Here is a 17,302-nt window from a genome sequence, read left to right on the forward strand (position 1 = left end):
ACCACACCAGCCAGGGCTTTGTGGTTATTTTAAATTGTGTCCCAGAGAAGCAAAGCGATATCTTATGGCGGGGATCCTAAACCCAAATCCTTATCTAAACATCCAGATGCTTGGTGTGAACAGGGCGGGAAAACTGGAAAATGCCTAGGCAGTAACTCAGAAAAACAAGTTGTTTCTCCCGCGCCCAGGTGTCGGTGGGGTGGGGTGGGGCGTCTTCCTGTAAAAGAGAAAGCGAGTCCAGGAGGCTCTTCAGAGTGCCCGCGTGGCTCTCCAGGGGTGCGCACTGTCTTGCTCGCTGCTCCCGGTGATGCTGCTGCTTCTGCTGCTGTTGGTCAGCTCTGCTGGATCTGGGGGCACTGCGAGCGCCGCTCGCTCGCGGTGGAGCGGGGAGGGCACCACCCAGCACCTGCAAAGCATCTTCCTGGGCCGCTGCACCGAGTACCTCGCACTGCTGAATCCCGCGCTGCGGTGAGCTCTGCAGGCAGGCGAGGGGGCGCCGAAGAGGAGAGGACTGGGAGCGGGGACGGGAAATAAAGGCGTGGGGGGCGACATGGGAGGGAAAGTGGGCACTCCAGAGGCAAAAATGTTGTGGGGAGGTAGCAATGGGGTCTAAAGGTCAGGGGCGTGAGGGAAGTAAGGGGTTCTGACTAGAGGGGTGCGTGGTGGAGGGCGAGTGGGGGTTCTGAGGTCAGGGGTGCCAAGCTGGGGAGTCTGGAGGTGATGAGGTCAGTGTGTAGGGTCTGAAGGCGAGAGGTGTGTTTGTGTGTGTTTATGCAGATGAAGCAGGGTGTGTGTGTGTGTGGGGGGGGGGTCAGTCTAGAGGTGAGGATTAGGGGGAGTGTGGAGTTGGGATGACAGACCCAGAACAAGCAGGTCCAGGAAATCACCGAGTCCAGGCATTTTAGGGGTTCAAACTTCAGATCTAATCCAGAGGACTTTTTAAAAGTTGGAGTCTCTTTTGCCAGCCCTGTGCTCCGTGTGCTTCTTACTTTTTTGTTCCTTCTTTGGGACCTATTTTCCCCCCGTTTTCATAACATCCCTTTCTTGTGCTAGCTGTTTTGAAAGTGACACTTTTCAGGGCAAAAAAAAAAGTCAGAAATACTGTAAGGAACACCCATGTTGCCCCCCACGCAACAGGAGGCACAAGGTTGCAAATGCAACTTGGGAATGTTTTTGGAAAGCTGGCATGGGCCGGGCGGTGCGGCAGACTCCCTCAGTCCCCCGTGCTCACTCCTGACTTTACAGGGTCCTGCACTTCGGCCCAACCTCACCTGGCCCCAGCCGCGCAATGGGCCTCCTTGTCTACAGGAAGAAGCTGGGCACCGGCTTGGCTTTATTGAAATTGTCACTCTCTAGCTTGGTGCATTTTCTGTGAGCCTGGGGCAAGATGGTCTTCCTTAGCTCTGAAAAGTGTGTGTGGTACACCCTGAGAGACACTTTCACCGTCAGGTTTCTCAGTCCACCCCCTCAATTATTTATTTTCTTCTTCTGAGTGGGGGGTGAAGGCATGAGCCGTGACAATTTCCCGTGTTTTTTGTATGCTTAGCTGGGCAGAGTTGACGCACGACAAAGTGACTAGGGCAGTTCTCGGCGTACTTTGAGAGAAGTGGAAATATGGCACACTGTGACGCCGTGTTCTTCTTTGACAAATGTGTGCTCTTGCCCAGGGACAAGAACTGCACCGCCATCTGGGAAGCCTTTCACGCCGTGCTGCAGAAGGACCCCTGCTCCGTGTTTCCCTCCGACTACGACCTTTTCATAAACCTGTCCAGGCACTCCATCCCCAGAGACAAGGTGAGCCCCCGTCAAACGTGGCTCTCCGTCTGTGCAGACGTGGGAGTGAGCGGTCTCCAGAGACCCTACAGTGTCACTGAAACGCTGGGTGACAAACTCCCGAATCACTTGCACCTGTGGAGCTTGCGGGGGGGGGGGGAGGGGGAAGGTGGCTTTCTCTTCACCAGCGGTCCTGTGTCTCCTGTGTGTCTGGGCAGAAGGAAATTTTCTAAGTCAACAAGTCAGTGCAAGGCACAGCCACATTAGGATACTGTCCTACTTTCATGCTGGGCCTCCACCCCGGGCCAGTGATGAGCTATCTCTGTCCTAGGTCAGCCTGCAGGCCTGAACCGTGACTCGCTCAGCAAGCGCTCATGATGCAGGAGCCTCCCGGACAGCCAACCAGTTTCACCTTTTAATGGGCCTTCGGGTTATATCTGTTCAGTTCCAGTTTAAGGAAACCACATTTCTGCATCCTGCCTGCACTCCCAGGTCTAATACAAGGGAGATAAATGAGAAGGTCTGTGTGCAATGCTTCCTTACAACAGTGCCTCCCCTTTAAAGAACGTTAGAGGTCATTTTCATGTCCCTGATACAATAATTCTTAACTTGATTTTTAATTGTAAAATCAGGTAACGTCGATGTTTACAAATGAACAAAATCTTAACACCGATTTTTTTTCCTTTGTTAAAAACTGGTCAGTGGAGCCAGGAGGTTCAGAGATGTGATAGACTGAAAACATAGTTTTTAAGTATATTTTGAACCTGGCCGCTTCCCTGACAGTGAAAGGGGAGCTGTAAATTTTGTTCTCCTTTCGCATGGACTTTGGTTCTAGTAAATGAACTCAGTAAATACTGACCGAGCTACTTCCACGCACTGGGCGTCGTGCTGAGGGCTGCGGATGCAACAGGGAACGGGCCGCCAGGGAGCTGCCTGTCTGGGCGGGGGCCTGTCGGGCTACTGAGTATCTGATGAGAGAATGGGCGAGCAGGGTATTGCTGTTTGCGTTATTTTTATGTGAAAACAGTACAACTGTATTACTTTTACCTTTTACATTTTATTTTTCAATTACAGTTGGCATGATATTATTTTATATTAGTTTCAGATGCACAACATGGTGGTGATGGTTAGACAATCATGTACTTTACTGAGTGATCCCTCGATATTTCAAGTACCCACTTGGCACCCGACGTAATTATTATAACATTATTGACTATATTCCCTGGGCTGTACCTGACATCCCTGTGATGATGCTGTGACTACCAATCTGTGCTTCTTAATTCCTTCACCCTTTTTGCCCAGCTCCCCAACCCTCGCATCTGGCAACCATCTGTGGGTTCTCTGTTTCTGTGAGTCTGTTTCTGTTTTGGGCTCATTTATATTATTCTTTCAATTCCACATATTGGTAAAATCATACGGTGCTTATCATTCTCTGTCTGCCTTATTTTCCTGAGCATAACACCCTCTAGGTCCATCTATGTTGTATCAAATGGTAAGATTTCATTTTTTTAATGGCTGAGTCGTATTCTGTTGTTATCCATTCATCTTTATCCATTCATCTCTTGATGAACACTTGGGTTGCTTCCGAATCTTGGTTGTTGCAAATAACACTTCAGTGAACATAGGGATGTATATATCTTTTTCAATTAGCATTTTGGGTTTCTTTGGAGATGTGCCCCGAAGCGGAATTGCTGGGTAAAAATACTATAACTTTATAGAGGGCATATTGCCGAATGACCTTCAAGAATTCAGGTTATGCACCCACTGCACCAGTAGCCCAAACATCAGGACACTGGTGCTCGGAAACAGAGAAGGGCTTATTTGACTTGGCAGAGTGCCAGGGAGGGCAAGATGTCTCAAATGCATCTGTCCCCCAAGGCACAGTGTGGAGCTTTTATGCAGCCAGGAAGTAGGGGAGGGGTAGTTCCAGAGAACTGAGAGAGAAGTCTGTTTCTGTAGTCACAGATAACATTCTGTGCAGCCAGACTTCTGGGCAGCAGCAACCAGTGGCAGCTACTTTGGGGACATTCTTTCCTTCTGCAAGACACACTCATAAATTCTCCTCGCCTTCCTGAAGTTCTCCCTCCAGCTTGACAAGGAGACAGCGCCCAGACAACTGAGCTGCAGTCGTGAGAACAGAAGCGCCGTCAACACATGAACAAAGGCCTAACCAATTAATTCTAGCTGCCAAAAAATACCAGGGGCATTAAACTTCCAGGGGATTGGCTACAGGGCACTATAAAGTATACTATAAAAGTAATAGATTTGCGAGGCACCTTCCACTTTAGGAAGCGCTTTTTGCGATTGCCTATCATCCTAAACACGACGGTGGGAGAAGAGGAAGGGCTCGTGCTCCCCATTTCCCAGGTGTGGAAACTGAGGCACAAGGAGATGCCATGCACTGGTCAAGAAGATCACACGTCTAGTGTGTCACAAACCCAGGTCCCTTGATCGTTTAAATCCAGGGATCTTCATACACACGTGCAGACGCGCACACGGTACTGCACTACTGGGAAAATCGCACTCACCTCTGCACCACGCCTGGGACTCAAGGGCAAGGAGGCCCTGGCGCTTGCGCTGAGCCGGTGACCTGAGACAGAGAGAGGAAAGAGCGTTTGCTGGGAGGCATGTCAGAGGCGAATGGCACGTGGGCTGCCTGACTCAGCTCGACGATGTTGTGCCTGAAAAAAATTGGCTTTGATTTTGTGTTATATTTTCACGTTGTGTTTGTTTCTCCCTAGTCCCTGTTCTGGGAAAACAACCAGTTCCTCGTTAGCAGCTACGCGGAGAACACCCGTCGCCTTACGCCTGTGAGCCACGTTCTGTACGGCAGGGTCGTAGACCTGCTGAGCTGGTGCCGCCAGGAAAACGCCTCCGGTAAGGCTCCTTTTTCTCGCGCAGCTCGCAAGACAAGTGCGAGTTCCTGTTTCCCATGCATCTGCCGCTTGGGCTAAACGTGTGCCTATGCGTTTGTGTCCCTGGATCGCCACCCCCACCAGTGTTCTCAAGTAGGTGGTAATACCAACCATCAGTAATAACAGCAGAGGGAAGCTGGAGAGTTGGCTTCTGGTCCTCCGTGTCTGGCACCATGCAGGAGACCTCTCCGAAACTCAAGAGATCTCGGAGAAACTGGGACTTCGGCCCGCAGAGATGATGACCTGAACTAGTTTGAATTCTAGAGTGCATAATGCACAGAAGTAATTACCAGCCTCTCAGGTGATGTTAAGTAATGATGTGCTCTCGAGTCATGCGATGGGCCTTGCGTCTCCTTGAGAACGCGGCAGGCGAGTGCGTCTGCGCCGCCCTGAAGCGCGTCACTGGGCTGCAGGCGCGCATCTTCCCCGCTGGGTTCTCCCTGGAACGGCTTGTCAATCAGCATGTTCCTTTCTGCAGCAGAGTCAACAGTGCACAAATGCCGTATATATCTGCTGAATGTTGTCCTTGACATTAAATGAAGTTTAATGCGTTTGAGCATGTATATTTTAAATGTTATCAAATGTCTATTTTCTAGCTAAGGACTCTCGCTTCCTATTTTTTTTTTTTTAATATTGATACTTAAATCCTTTTAAGACCTGGGCTAATTGGAGAAGGCACTTCTTCCAGTAAAGCAAAGTTTTTGTGGTTCTGTTTTTTAAATCCCTTTATTAGCATTCCCGTACATACATAACCCGGCCAACGTGTTGGCGGTTGGCCAGGCTCACGCACCAGCCAGCCGCTCCGTTCTCTGCCTCCCGCACGTGTGTGCTGACCTAGATGAGGGATGTCTCCGTCCCGCAGGTTGGGTGGTCACTCGCTGGGCTCCTTGTGGACTGAGTGGGCACGACTCTGGCTACTCGACCTGAGCACCTTGAGCAGAACACAGGCTGGATATATTTTGTAGAGCCAGCAAGTACTTTAAATTAATTCTTCCCAAAATAATCTTCGAAGTAAAATGTGTTTGTCCATTTTTCCCCCCAGGGCTCCATTACCAGTCCTGCCCCACGTCGGAGGATTGCGAGAACAATGCTGTGGATTCTTTCTGGAAAAGAGCTTCCATGCAGGTAGTGTCGGGATAGACGGCTGGGTGGCTGGGCACAGGCGGGTCCTGGGACGATGGGACAGAGGGACTCAGGGACTGGGCCACCTGGTCATTACGTAACCACTCAGAGCCTCCCTTTTCACCTTTCCAACATTCTTTTTTTTCAAGTATTGGCACATACTCATATATATATATATGATTTTATTTATTTATTTTTAGAGAGAGGGGAAGGGAAGGAGAAAGAAAGGGAGAGAAACATCAATGTGTGGTTGCCTCTTGAGTGCCCCCTACTGGGGACCTGGCCCTCAACCCAGGCACATGCCCTGAATGGGAATTGAACTGGCGATCCTTTGGTTCGCAGACCGGCACTTGAGCCACCGAACCACACCAGCCAGGGCTCTTCGTCAAGTGTTTTTCTATTGGGGTGACACTGGTGAACAAAACTGTACAGGCTTCAGGTGCAGAATTTTACAACACATCATCTGTAGGCTGTGTTGTGCATTCACCAGCCAAATGTTTCTGGCTCATCTTCTGAGCAGGTGGTTTGCCCTCCTCCGCCTCTTGAAGTTACTTAACGTGTGACTTACACAGGCCAGTGAGGTGTGTGCACGAGAGTGGCTTTGTGACTTGTGGGTAGAAGGAAGCCTTTAAGAACTGCTCTGTGATTTGCCACTTCCCCCTTCCGCCCTCCTGGTGCCGGTAACCAGTGACTTGGCGCATGCGCAGACTTCCTCAGCTGGGGGCCCAGAGCGAGGGCACAGGGAGCAAAACCCCAGGGGACCTGTGGTAAACACGCAGTGCGAGCAAGACGTAAATCTCCGGTGTTTAAAGCCACTGTGATTTGGACGTTGTCTGTGAGGGCAGCGTGAGCTAGCCCACTCCGGCCGATGCACTGCTGGAGTCTGATACTGCTGCGCATTATTTTCTTAGGGTGGATTCCCCCAGGCGTGGAATTACTTGAGTCTATGAGTCTTTGACACTTCAAAGCAGTTTGCTTTCCAAGATATACCAGTTTTCATCCTTTCTAGCTGTATGAAATATCAAATTTATCACACCCTTGCTCGTATTGACAATTGTCAATTTGAAAAAAAATTGGTCACTGGGTAGCTCAGTTGGTTGGAATGTTGTCCCGATACACCAACGTTGCGGGCTGGATGCCTTGTTGGGGTACATACAAGAATCAACCAATGACTGCATGAATCAGTAGAACAACAAATCTCTCTCTCTCTCTTGCTCTCAAAATAAATAAATGAAAATTTGGCCAATTTACAGCTGAAAAAAGATATGTCAATTTACTCAAAGTGCTCACTGTTTTTTTCTTGCAGTACGCAAAGGATAGTTGTGGTGTGATTCACGTCATGCTGAATGGTTCGGAGCCCAGAGGAGCCTATCCTATAAAAGGGTAAGAATGCAGCACCAGCAACTGCAGCAGAGATGCCAAAGTGTTTATCTAGTTGTTTTGAATGCAGACTTAAGAGAATGGTCCTAATTCATAATGCTTTGCTCAGGTAAAGCAAAACAGTCCAAAGATCTGAAGACTAGAGATAGGTTTATACATCATTAACAGATGAGGAAAGCTGGAATAAAATAAGGAATCTAAAAATTAAGGCTGAAACATAACCCCCTAAAAGCTTGAAAGCAGAAGTAATGTGTAAATCAACCGCCAGTGAAATGGGGACAGTGGCATATTGCTTTAGTACTTTAAGGAGTGTCTTTCCTGTTTTTCAGGTTTTTTGCAGATTTTGAAGTTGCCTACCTCCAGAAGGATAAAGTCACACACATTGAGATCTGGGTCATGCATGAAATCGGAGGGCCCATCCTGTAAGTTTTGGTGCTCTTAGTGAGGATAATAGTGCAAACACGCTTTTCTCGGATGTGATCTGATCAAGCCTGTTTCACATTTTCATGTTTGCGGGAACAATAGTCTTCTCTGTCTCTAATGTGGGCAGAGAAAAGCAAAGGCTCGACTCTCTGGCAATGCCACTAGCCAGTCCTCACCCCAGAGAGAAAACCTTCTTTACCCAGACACTCCTCACAGCCAATGGAAGTCGCATTCCTTTCTGAGCAACCTGGGCAGCCTTGATAGGAGAGCTCCTCATGCATTTGTGTGGGACAGAGCCCAGTTTCTCTTTCCGGTCATATGAAGCTCCCAAACTCCTATCAGGAGTTCTATGAATTGACCCAAAGACTATGTAACAATCAATTCCACAACTGGGTCTCAGATAAGTGGCCAAGGAAACTTTTACGATCCACATTTTCTGGGAAACCACTTGAGTTTATGTAAATGCAAACTTAAACTCATCCCTTTCTTTCTTTCTTTTTTAAAATATTTTGTTTATTTATTTTTAGAGAGGGAAGGGAGGGAGATAGAGATAGAGATAGAGATAGAGATAGAGATAGAGAGAGAGAGAGAGAGAGAGAGAGAGAGAGAGAGAAACATCAATGTGCAGTTGCTGGGGGCCGTAGCCTGCAACCCAGGCATGTACCCTGACTGGGAATCAAACCTGCGACACTTTGGTTCGCAGCCTGCGCTCAATCCACTGAGCTATGCCAGCCAGGGCTATCCCTTTCATCCTTAAAAGCAAAACTGTAGATGAAAAACTTAAAATACCATTGGTTCAAAGACAAGCCAATGAGGCCAAGCCTAGTCAAAGCTGTGCAGCCGGGGCGTTGCTGCTGCAGAGGCACATGCTGGGGCTTTGGTCCTGAACGCTGATGTCAGGTGCAGGAGAGCATGGCCGACCCCAAGGAGCGGATGTGTTATTGAAAGTATTCTGGAGAATCTCGGCAAATTCCCCACTTCCGGCCCCCAGAGCCCTCTAAGACTCATCATATGATGAGTGATTTTTATCCTCTTGCATCTCTCTTTCTGGAAGACAAATTATGCTTCTTGTTGCATGGAAAAGAATATGCATTGTTTTTTCTTATTTCTGTGCGAAGTTGCTCTTTGTCTAAACGTTATGCGTGTTGTTGGGTTAATGTATCTATCAGAGAAAGCTTGCCCTCCGAACCTACGTTTAGGGACACAAGGAAACTGCAGTGGAATGTCATCTCAGACCATCACTTTGACTGCAGGAGAGATGGGTGATAAAGGGATTAGAACACCTGTGTGTGCATTTGTGTGGGAAGGGGGAGCTGCAGGTCATGCGCTAAGAAAGCAGGGGGTCCTGAGCTGCTGAGATCTTCAGGAAAAAAAAAAAACATGGACAAGGAGCTCAAAACAACACGCTCATACCTGATTGTGTTTATGCCTTTATTTTAAAATAAATAGTCAAATAACCCCTCGACTGAACCCTGTGTCTAGGTGTTCTGAAACCTCCATGTCACTGCTTACTAAAATATTCTAAGTAGCGGGCTTGGCCCAGAGAAGGACATCGTCCCAGACTGTAGCAAGGTTCTGAAACATGACGTCACTCAACACCTTGCCCTCTTCACTCACGCAGTGCCCGGGATTCCACTTCTTCTGGGAAAGCGTCCTTCCGTCACTCCTGTCCCCCCGGTACACTACCCGTCTATTCGCTTTACGGTGGGCAAGTTGTTTGCCTTCCCATTCCACGTAAACTGAGGCAGGACCCTGCCTGCGATGGGAATACCGTGTCTGTTGACCACAGCTGTTTGCCTGTATACATCCCTCTGCTCAATCACAACGTGGGGCGGGGCGAGGGCCCCTGTGGATGAGAACTGGGGGACGTGGACATCTCATGCTCCGTGGCCGTGGGCAGCATGAGGTCCGGTTTGGCAGTGCTTCTGGAGAGCCTTAAAATGTGTTCAGAAGCTTGGTGCCAGAAAACCCATTTTCAGGCGTTTATGCTAAGGAAGCAAATAATTAAGGATGTGTGTAAGAAAAAATGAAGCATTGTCAAGGTTTGTTGCAATGTCAATGGCATTCAAATCTAGGAGTGAACCTTGATCTTTAACAAAGTCTTACGAAATACGTTTCAGTCATGGGAGGGAGAGCACATAGGTATTAAGAATCAGGGCAGGTATATGTGTAGGTTCACAGACATGGGCAAACCCAGAAAGCTAAATGCATCGGGCAGCAGAACCCCACTGTTATATTTTAACCGTCTCACGGGAATATATTTTAGAAGTCTAGAAAGAGATAACATCAAACTGTTAGCAGCAGTTATCTCTAATAATGTGAGATTTGGGGTTCTCTCCCTTTTGTTTACTTGTGTTTTCTGATATTTTTGATTCATACGTTTTTGTTGCCATGTGATGCTGACTTAATACACCGCAGGCTGAACAAGGTGGCTGACGGTCCCGGAGCTGCCTTGGTGGGTGGGGCCCGGAAATGCGCTGAGACTCGATTTGCAACCTTGGACTTGGCGTTGAGTGCTCAGACCAGCCCCTCTGGGGTCGCCCGGGTGTACTGCTGCGGCACTTTTGGGTCCAGGGACTTTCCCGGTTACAGTCACACCTCGGTGGTCGTCCGCTTCAGAACGGGTCAAACCCTGGACTCGTGGCATTTTGACGAGAAAAAAATGTTTCAGCACTCAGCGCTTGCTTGGGACTCATTACACTTGCTAGAACTTGTGTGAGTCACGACACCGCCCTTCAAGAGAAAATGCTTCATCACTTGTCGCTTGTTCAGTACTCGTCGGCTTCGGCCCGCGCCATGAGTTCGAGAAGGAATTACTGACGAGTGCCGAGGTACCGCTGTAGTTCTCCAGAGAGGAGACTACCCCAGGAGCATGTGATCAAAATAAATTTTTTTAAAGATTGTATTTATTTATTCTTTTTAGAGAGGGAAGGGAGGGAGAGAGAGAGAGAGAGAAACATCAATGTGCGGTTGCTGGGGGCTAAGGCCTGCAACCCAGGCATGTACCCTGACTGGGAATCGAACCTGGGACACTTTGGTTCGCAGCCCGCGCTCAATCCACTGAGCTACGCCAGCCAGGGATCAAAATAAATTTTAATTAATCTAGAAAAAACTTTTTCCCTCCTCTTACGTTATTTTATGTTTTTACATTTTAGAGAGTCCTGCGGAAAAGGCAGTGTGAAGATCCTGGAGGAGAGACTGAAGGAAATGGGTTTTCAGTACAGCTGCATTAACGATCACCTGTAGGTGGTGTATTGTAACCAGCGCATGTATTCGGCAACTTTGGAGGGTAGGGGGCTGTGGAAAGGGTTTTGCAGGGATCAGCTCTAAGGACCAAGGGACTGAACCTCCTGGGTTGTCACTGGGTGTGGGGACTGAGTGTGCCTTCTGGCCAGGGTTCTTCTGCCTGCCCCACCCCCCACCTCTGTCCAAACCCTTTTCAGTTAGCTCGCAGAGCACACAGAGCACAGCCCTTTGTCACTGTGCATGTCCAGTTTGCTGTTCCCTTGCTAAGAGCATGGCGAGTAACCTGCGAACAGGAAACATGGTGCTTGCATCTTTGGGTGGCACGCCCCGGTGGTGGGTGGTCTCTTTACCCGTGATAGGTGCTAAGGTGGCGTTTGAGATTCTCACACGTAGGAGCCTCTTGACTGGAGGCCAGCAGGAAAACAGTACTAGCTCCCATTTAGCGAACCCATTGTGGGTGGGGAACGTTATATATTTAAAATCAGATAGCGTTTGAGGGCGTTTCCGATTCTCGGAAACGCGGATAAGTTTGCCTGCACGCCTGAGCCGGTTGGAAGGCCCGCCCTCCTCTGGGAATTCCTCACCTAAGTGTGCGGGCTTGTTTCCTTCCTCGGAGCCAAGGGTCTCGCCCTTCAAACACTTAGTGGTTTTCCCACACGCTTGAGGGTATGGCAGGGTGCCGATGACATCTGCAGCCTTGTCCAGCACCCTTGACCTTCCAGCCAGCTCCGTATCACGCTACCTTCTGAAAGCCTCGGGGGCCGAATAAGCCTCCCATCGGAGCAGAGGCCCCCGGGAAGTGCGGGGCTCCCCCAGCTCGTGTCTCCCCGAGAGAACGACGAGTCCTCAAAGCTGTTCTCTTTTCCCACAGCTTGAAGCTGTGCACGTTACTCACCGATTATTGTTGCAAATGCTGTCAGGAAGCTCGAAAGTCAGGTGTTATTATCATCCCCCTCTTTTAAAGACAGATGAAAGCCAATTACTGGTTTTTTGAAATACAACCTAGGTACAGAAAAATTCATTCCCGAACCATATGTGTTCAGTTGAATGGATTCTCAGCAAGCTCAGCACACACATGGAACCAGCACTCCAGTGCCTCCCCCTGACCTCCCTTTCAGTCTCTCCCTGCCCACCGCAGCGACCACTCTCTGACTGTGAGGTCGTAGGTTAGTTTTGACTGTTTCCAAGCGTTATAGAAATAGCTCCTCTTATGGACGGGCAGGGTAAGGCTCAGAGAGGCTAGCTGAGCTTCCCAAGGTCCCCCCACTCAGCGACAGGCGGACCTGAGTTTGCAACGCAGCCTCGCGCCGCCGTCCTTTTCTCCCCGCTGTAGGACTCCTCCTTTCTTAGTGCACCAGATCTTAGCCAGTTTTTAAGAAGTTAGTCCTGACTTTAAAACAGCTCAAAGATGGGGGAAATGAGTGGCTGAGAATTTCACATTTATGGTGGCTTTGCTTCGGTCCAGGAATGACCCCAAGGAGGCTGTCATTTGATAAGTCATCCACCCACGAGGGAGGCCCGGCCAGAGTTTGTGTCTCCTTCTGGCTCCCAGCCGTCCTCGGGGCCTCGGCCTGCTCTTACCTCCTCTGGTGTCCTCCCCAGCTACGCGGGCCTTAGGGCTGTTCCCTCGTGGGCCTGACTCACTCCCCCCAGCTCCCCATTCTCTACTGCCCGTGGGCTCCTTCCGTGTTGAGGTGGGGCTTTGTGTTGTTCTTGGGAGCACAGAGCAGGTAACAGAAGGCTTAAGAGATAAAGGTTAACAAATCAAACTCCAAGCTCCGTGTCAGGGAGACCTCCTGCCCCACAAAATTCAGGTGACGTTGCCTCTTGCAATTCTGGTGAGGTGCTGTGTTTTCATACCTTGTCTTGCCTCCTGGCTAGTCTCTGCTTGAACCAGACTTAGTAAAACTCCATGAGTTTTTTGGGGGCGGTGGAGGCCAGGGAACAGAATAACTCCTCTCATAAAAAAATATCTGTGTTGTGTAGACTTTACTGAAAAGTAGGCATGTCCCTGAGAGGAGTCCCCAGCACGTCACAGAGCGAACAGCGTGTTTCCTGTTCTTGTAAAGTTCCCTCCGGTCCTGCTGCCGGGGAAGAGGTTCTCTTAGCTTGCCTCCCTCCGCATGTCCAGGGTGCCGCGGCTATGTGGCTCTTCGGATCTCTGCTGTCCTTCCTCCCCTCCCAGCTGCCCTGGGGCCTCACAGCGTCCCCCTCCACCGTGCAGAGCCATTTAGCTTTCTTTGCTGTGCCGGGCATCAGCCATCGCCCGTGTGCTTCCAAGTCCAACCTTCTGCCCAAAGTACATGCATACGGAAGTGTGCCTGCAGGGTTCAAGTGCGGCTGCACAACCTGCCACTGTGAGAACCTGGGCAAGTCCTGTGGACAGCTTTCTCGACTATGACATGGGAATAATCATATAGTATCTGTTCTATGTAGTTGTTGAGGATAGAGCATAATTTATGTAAGATATGTAATTCTTGGTACACAATGAGCATTTTAAAAAATGCTGGTTATATTTAAAAAGAAAAACAGGTCCTGACAGGTGTGGCTCAGGGGACTGAGTGCCAGCCTGCGAACCAAAAGGTCAGCAGTTCGATTCCCAGTTAGGGCATGTGCCTGGATTGTGGGCCAGGTCCCCAGTTGGGGGTAATGTGATCTCACACGTCGATGTTTCTTTCCCTCTTTTTCTCCCTCCCTTCTCCTCTCTCTAGTAATAAACAAGGCTTTAAAAAATAACAGCTGGAATAAAGCTTTAAAAACAAATAAAAAGAAAAACAAAATTGTGTTCTTTGAGGTCAGAGACTTTGTGTCCCCAGGACCTCGCAGGCACACCGTAGCTGCTTAGTGAATAAAAGCCATTTACACAGGCCCTCAAATATTATTATTTTCTTCATCCTATAGCCCAGTGAAGCTCTTGAAGTGCGTGGACCACAGCACTCATCCTGACTGTGCCCTAAAGGGTAAGTAGATATCTTAACCCAACCTCATGCTTCCCGAGATAGCCAGTCCGTACCCTCTACAGAACACTGATGAACTGCAATATGAGTTCTGCAAAATGCCTGGCTGCCGAGTCGGGTTTGCTTCTGCCCTGCACTTCTCTCAGCGTGGGCTGCTGGGCTGGTGCAGGGGTGGCACACACCTGCTGGCCGAGCCTACTTCCCCCCATGAATGCAGAGTCAAGCCTGCTCTAATGCAGCAGAAATGCGAGGCATGGGGCGGCAGGGGGATTGATACATTTTAAATAAGTTTTAAAATGTATTTCTTAATCCTAACCGGTTTTAAAATTACCTTATTTTTTAAAAAGCAATATATATATAGGCATGGGTTGGAATTCATAGCTGTAACATGGTTGAGAAAGAGAACATCTTTTTCCCTCTATTTCTAGTCACCCATCTCCCTAACCAGAGGCAACCACTATTTCTTTAAAAAAAAATGCTTTCAATTACAGGTTACATTCAACATTATTTTGCCCCTATTGCTAGTTCCTCGTGTATCCTTCTAGAATAGTCTGTGCCTTTAACAACACACACACATGCACACACACCTCTCTCTTCCATGGTACTGCGCATATAAACAGCAGTGCACACAGGGTGCTACGGCTGGATGTATCACACGGCAGTGTGCTTCGGCGCTGCGTTCGTGTCTGTGGATGGAGCTGCCTCCTGCCTTCCCGCAGCTCTGTGGTGCTCTGTCGTGCCCCTGCATCATGATGCGCTTCGGCCGCCACCCACAGGCGGGCGTTTAGGTTGTTTCCAGTATTCACCTGTCGTCAACAATGGATTTCTTTTCCCTCTATTCCAGTTTCTCAAAGTAATGTCTTCAACATTTTTGGCCCACCTCTTGCCGTATGTCCTTGGTGCTCAACATACACATGTTACTAGACACAGATGTACGTTTGTTTGGTTTTGGCTTGGTCTTATATTTTCACGCATTTATTTGCCTTTGTTTTTGTACAAAAAGCAACGGTGCTAGACAGGCTGTTCTGCCGCGGGCGTCTCGCACTGCACGGTATAAGGGCGCCCTTCCGGCTCTGCTCCAGCTGTCCGATTCAGTCTCCAGGGGCCGTGGGGGATTCTGCACAGTGGCCGCTGCGCCATCAGTCACTGCCCAGTCACAGGCTCACTTAGCGTTAGGTGGCAGCTGTTGCTGTTTTGTTGTTATAAACCACGCCGAGAGGAATCCTTGGTTGTCCACGGTGAGCTCTCGTGCACGCATTGGGGTGGGACAGAGCACCGGCAGTGACCTTGCGGGGTCAGAGGATATGTGCGGTTTACATTTTCATGTTTCTAAAAGTCCCACCCACGTGTGCTCCCGCCGAAGTCTAAGGCGGGTGCTCCTTTGTGCCCTCCTCTGCCACCACTGGAGTGTGCCGTGGGCCCTGACAGGTGTTCGTTTTCTTCTCTTTTCTTTTTTGTAGCTCATGTGCCTGACGTAGGCTTTGGTTCCTGAGCCGCCCACTTCAAAGAGGCATCTGCGTCCACGTCCACGACAGGAAACTGCACGACGTCACCGGCCACTGACCGGAGAGCCAGCACCCGAGCCCAGTTTGAGTCCCCTGTGTACCCGCCCAATAAGGAGTGAGCCCTGAAACCCTAACCCCCCACCCATCGTGACCCCAGTTAAGGCCGAACCCCAGACGTGTGTTCCCTACTCACAACCTGCAACCTTGCTGTGTGGCCCCCCAGGTGTGCTGGGTAATTTTCAGGTCCAGAAAGCAATAAACATTTTTTTCAAAGTTTTCTGCTGGTTATCGCTGAAGGGCATCTTGCAACCGCAAGAAGAATGGCCAGGGCTGGTGCAGCCACAATGCTGGTATTGAGAACCCGGGGCCAGCACAGAGCATGGGTGTTACCTACGTCTGGACCTGGGCCTGGGCCTACATCCATACCTAATTTTAGGTGGACTTATGGGTAAAACATGGTGCTTTATTGTTTTCATTTGTGTCAGCAGGAAGGTTTCCCTTCCCTTTCTTTCTGTCTGCTAAAACCTTACTTACCCTTGCAGACCCAACCCCAAATGTCCCTTCCCTGCAAGGCTTTCCCAGTTCTGCAGGTGGATTGAAAACTCCCTTCTCTGTGCTCCAAGGGTTTCTCATAGAACTGGGGGACAGTGTTTTTCCCTCTTTCTAGCTACATTACACTTCATGTCAGACCAGCTGTCTGCCTCTCTTGACTTGGAAGTTGCATCAACTTCCTCTGTGTGTCTTATAACAGTTGCACACAGTAGGTGCTCCGTGAATGTCTGTAGGATCCATTCACGTATGAGCCATGGAAAGAAAATGAATCAGGGCTGGACATCAACTGTATGTCAGGCACTGTGCGGTGTGCCTTAGACAGACACACACACAGTTAGATGGAGACTGCGCATCAGCCCCACATAGCTCTTCTTCCCTTCATTTAGTAACAGAACTTTTGGATTTCAGTTGCAGTCACGGCTGCCAAGAATGACAAGTGCACTTCCTAGCCTCCCTTGTCCCCGTGGCCATGTGATGTGTGCAACTTCTGGCTTAAGCACTTGGAAGGAAGGGATGTGTGTTCCCGGAAAGGGGGACCCCTTCCCTGCTGGCCCCTGTACGGACCCAGAAGACGTGGCGCTGAGCCATCCCCAAAGGGGCATGGCTGGGTGCTCCCTGGGCGGGGCTGGAGCCACGTGGCCCATCACTGAGAAAGAAATGAACGTCTGTCTTGTCTAGCCACGGGACTTTGGGGCCATTTCCACGGCAACCACACCCGTATCTGAACCCCTGTGGGTAGGTTCTGTTATGCCTATTTCAGGAGTGGAGGAACTCCGGCTCAGAGAAGCTAACGAAGAACTCGCTCAAGACCACCCAGCAGTGAGGGGCCTCAGGCGGGTCTGTGAGGCTCCAGGATTCACCCTGGTGACCTCGATGCTCTTTTGGCAGCCGGGAGGGCAGATCCCCCATCGCCCGCATGAGTCCTGGGAGCTGACACTCCTGCGGTGGCTGGGGCGTTGAAGGCCCGTCCCGCACTCTGCCGTCCCCTTCCTGGGAGTTCGCCGTGCATTCCTCTGGAGTCCACTCACGGGAGGAGGACCCGACTTTGTTCACCTGAGAGTGACACCCACCGCCTCTTTCCCGCTGCTCAAAGGCCATCGGGGTTCCTTGCCGCCGAGTCCAAACTTCTAGCCTGGCCTTCCGGGGGCTCCTGGCTGGAACTGGCATTTCAAGAGAGCTTTGCTCTACTTCCCTAAAGACATCTGTCCACAGTCTGGGGACACCGAGCCCTCGGGCAGGTAGGAGCGCTGCAGTCGGAGTCTGAGGACCTCATCCACAAAACCAGAAATAACGGCAGCCCTCTCACGGGTTTGTTGTGAAGATCGGATAAAACTGTGTGTGTTTAAGCTCCCAACTTCCTTTCTAGACAGGAACTAGGAAGACTCCCCAGCGCTTGGGATAGGTGCAGCGTTCCGGTTCCTAAAGTTCA

At 49.9% G+C, this 17,302-nt stretch overlaps 1 protein-coding gene across 1 annotated transcript; it reads left to right on the forward strand.

Annotated features, from left to right (window-relative positions):
• The first annotated feature begins 219 nt into the window (after nt 1-219).
• Nucleotides 220-15,598, forward strand: BST1 (bone marrow stromal cell antigen 1). Its single transcript, XM_045834473.1, has 9 exons — nt 220-468; nt 1,668-1,794; nt 4,515-4,650; nt 5,731-5,813; nt 7,117-7,193; nt 7,520-7,612; nt 10,769-10,855; nt 13,761-13,819; nt 15,277-15,598. The coding sequence occupies exons 1-9, from the start codon at nt 308-310 to the stop codon at nt 15,306-15,308; spliced, it is 855 nt and encodes a 284-aa protein (XP_045690429.1). The 5' UTR covers nt 220-307; the 3' UTR covers nt 15,309-15,598.
• Nucleotides 15,599-17,302: the final 1,704 nt, after the last annotated feature.

The sequence above is a fragment of the Phyllostomus hastatus genome, unplaced genomic scaffold (assembly GCF_019186645.2).
Source record: "Phyllostomus hastatus isolate PE091 unplaced genomic scaffold, TTU_PhHast_1.1 phas_contig_196, whole genome shotgun sequence".
Lineage (NCBI taxonomy): Eukaryota > Metazoa > Chordata > Mammalia > Chiroptera > Phyllostomidae > Phyllostomus > Phyllostomus hastatus.

Bases quoted from the DNA above. Each gene is read 5' to 3' on its own strand.
- BST1 (XM_045834473.1), top strand. From the start codon at position 308: ATGCTGCTGCTTCTGCTGCTGTTGGTCAGCTCTGCTGGATCTGGGGGC. The intron at 5,814-7,116 runs GTAGTGTCGGGA...TTTTTCTTGCAG, and splicing joins GGAAAAGAGCTTCCATGCAG to TACGCAAAGGATAGTTGTGG. The intron at 13,820-15,276 runs GTAAGTAGATAT...TCTTTTTTGTAG, and splicing joins TCCTGACTGTGCCCTAAAGG to CTCATGTGCCTGACGTAGGC.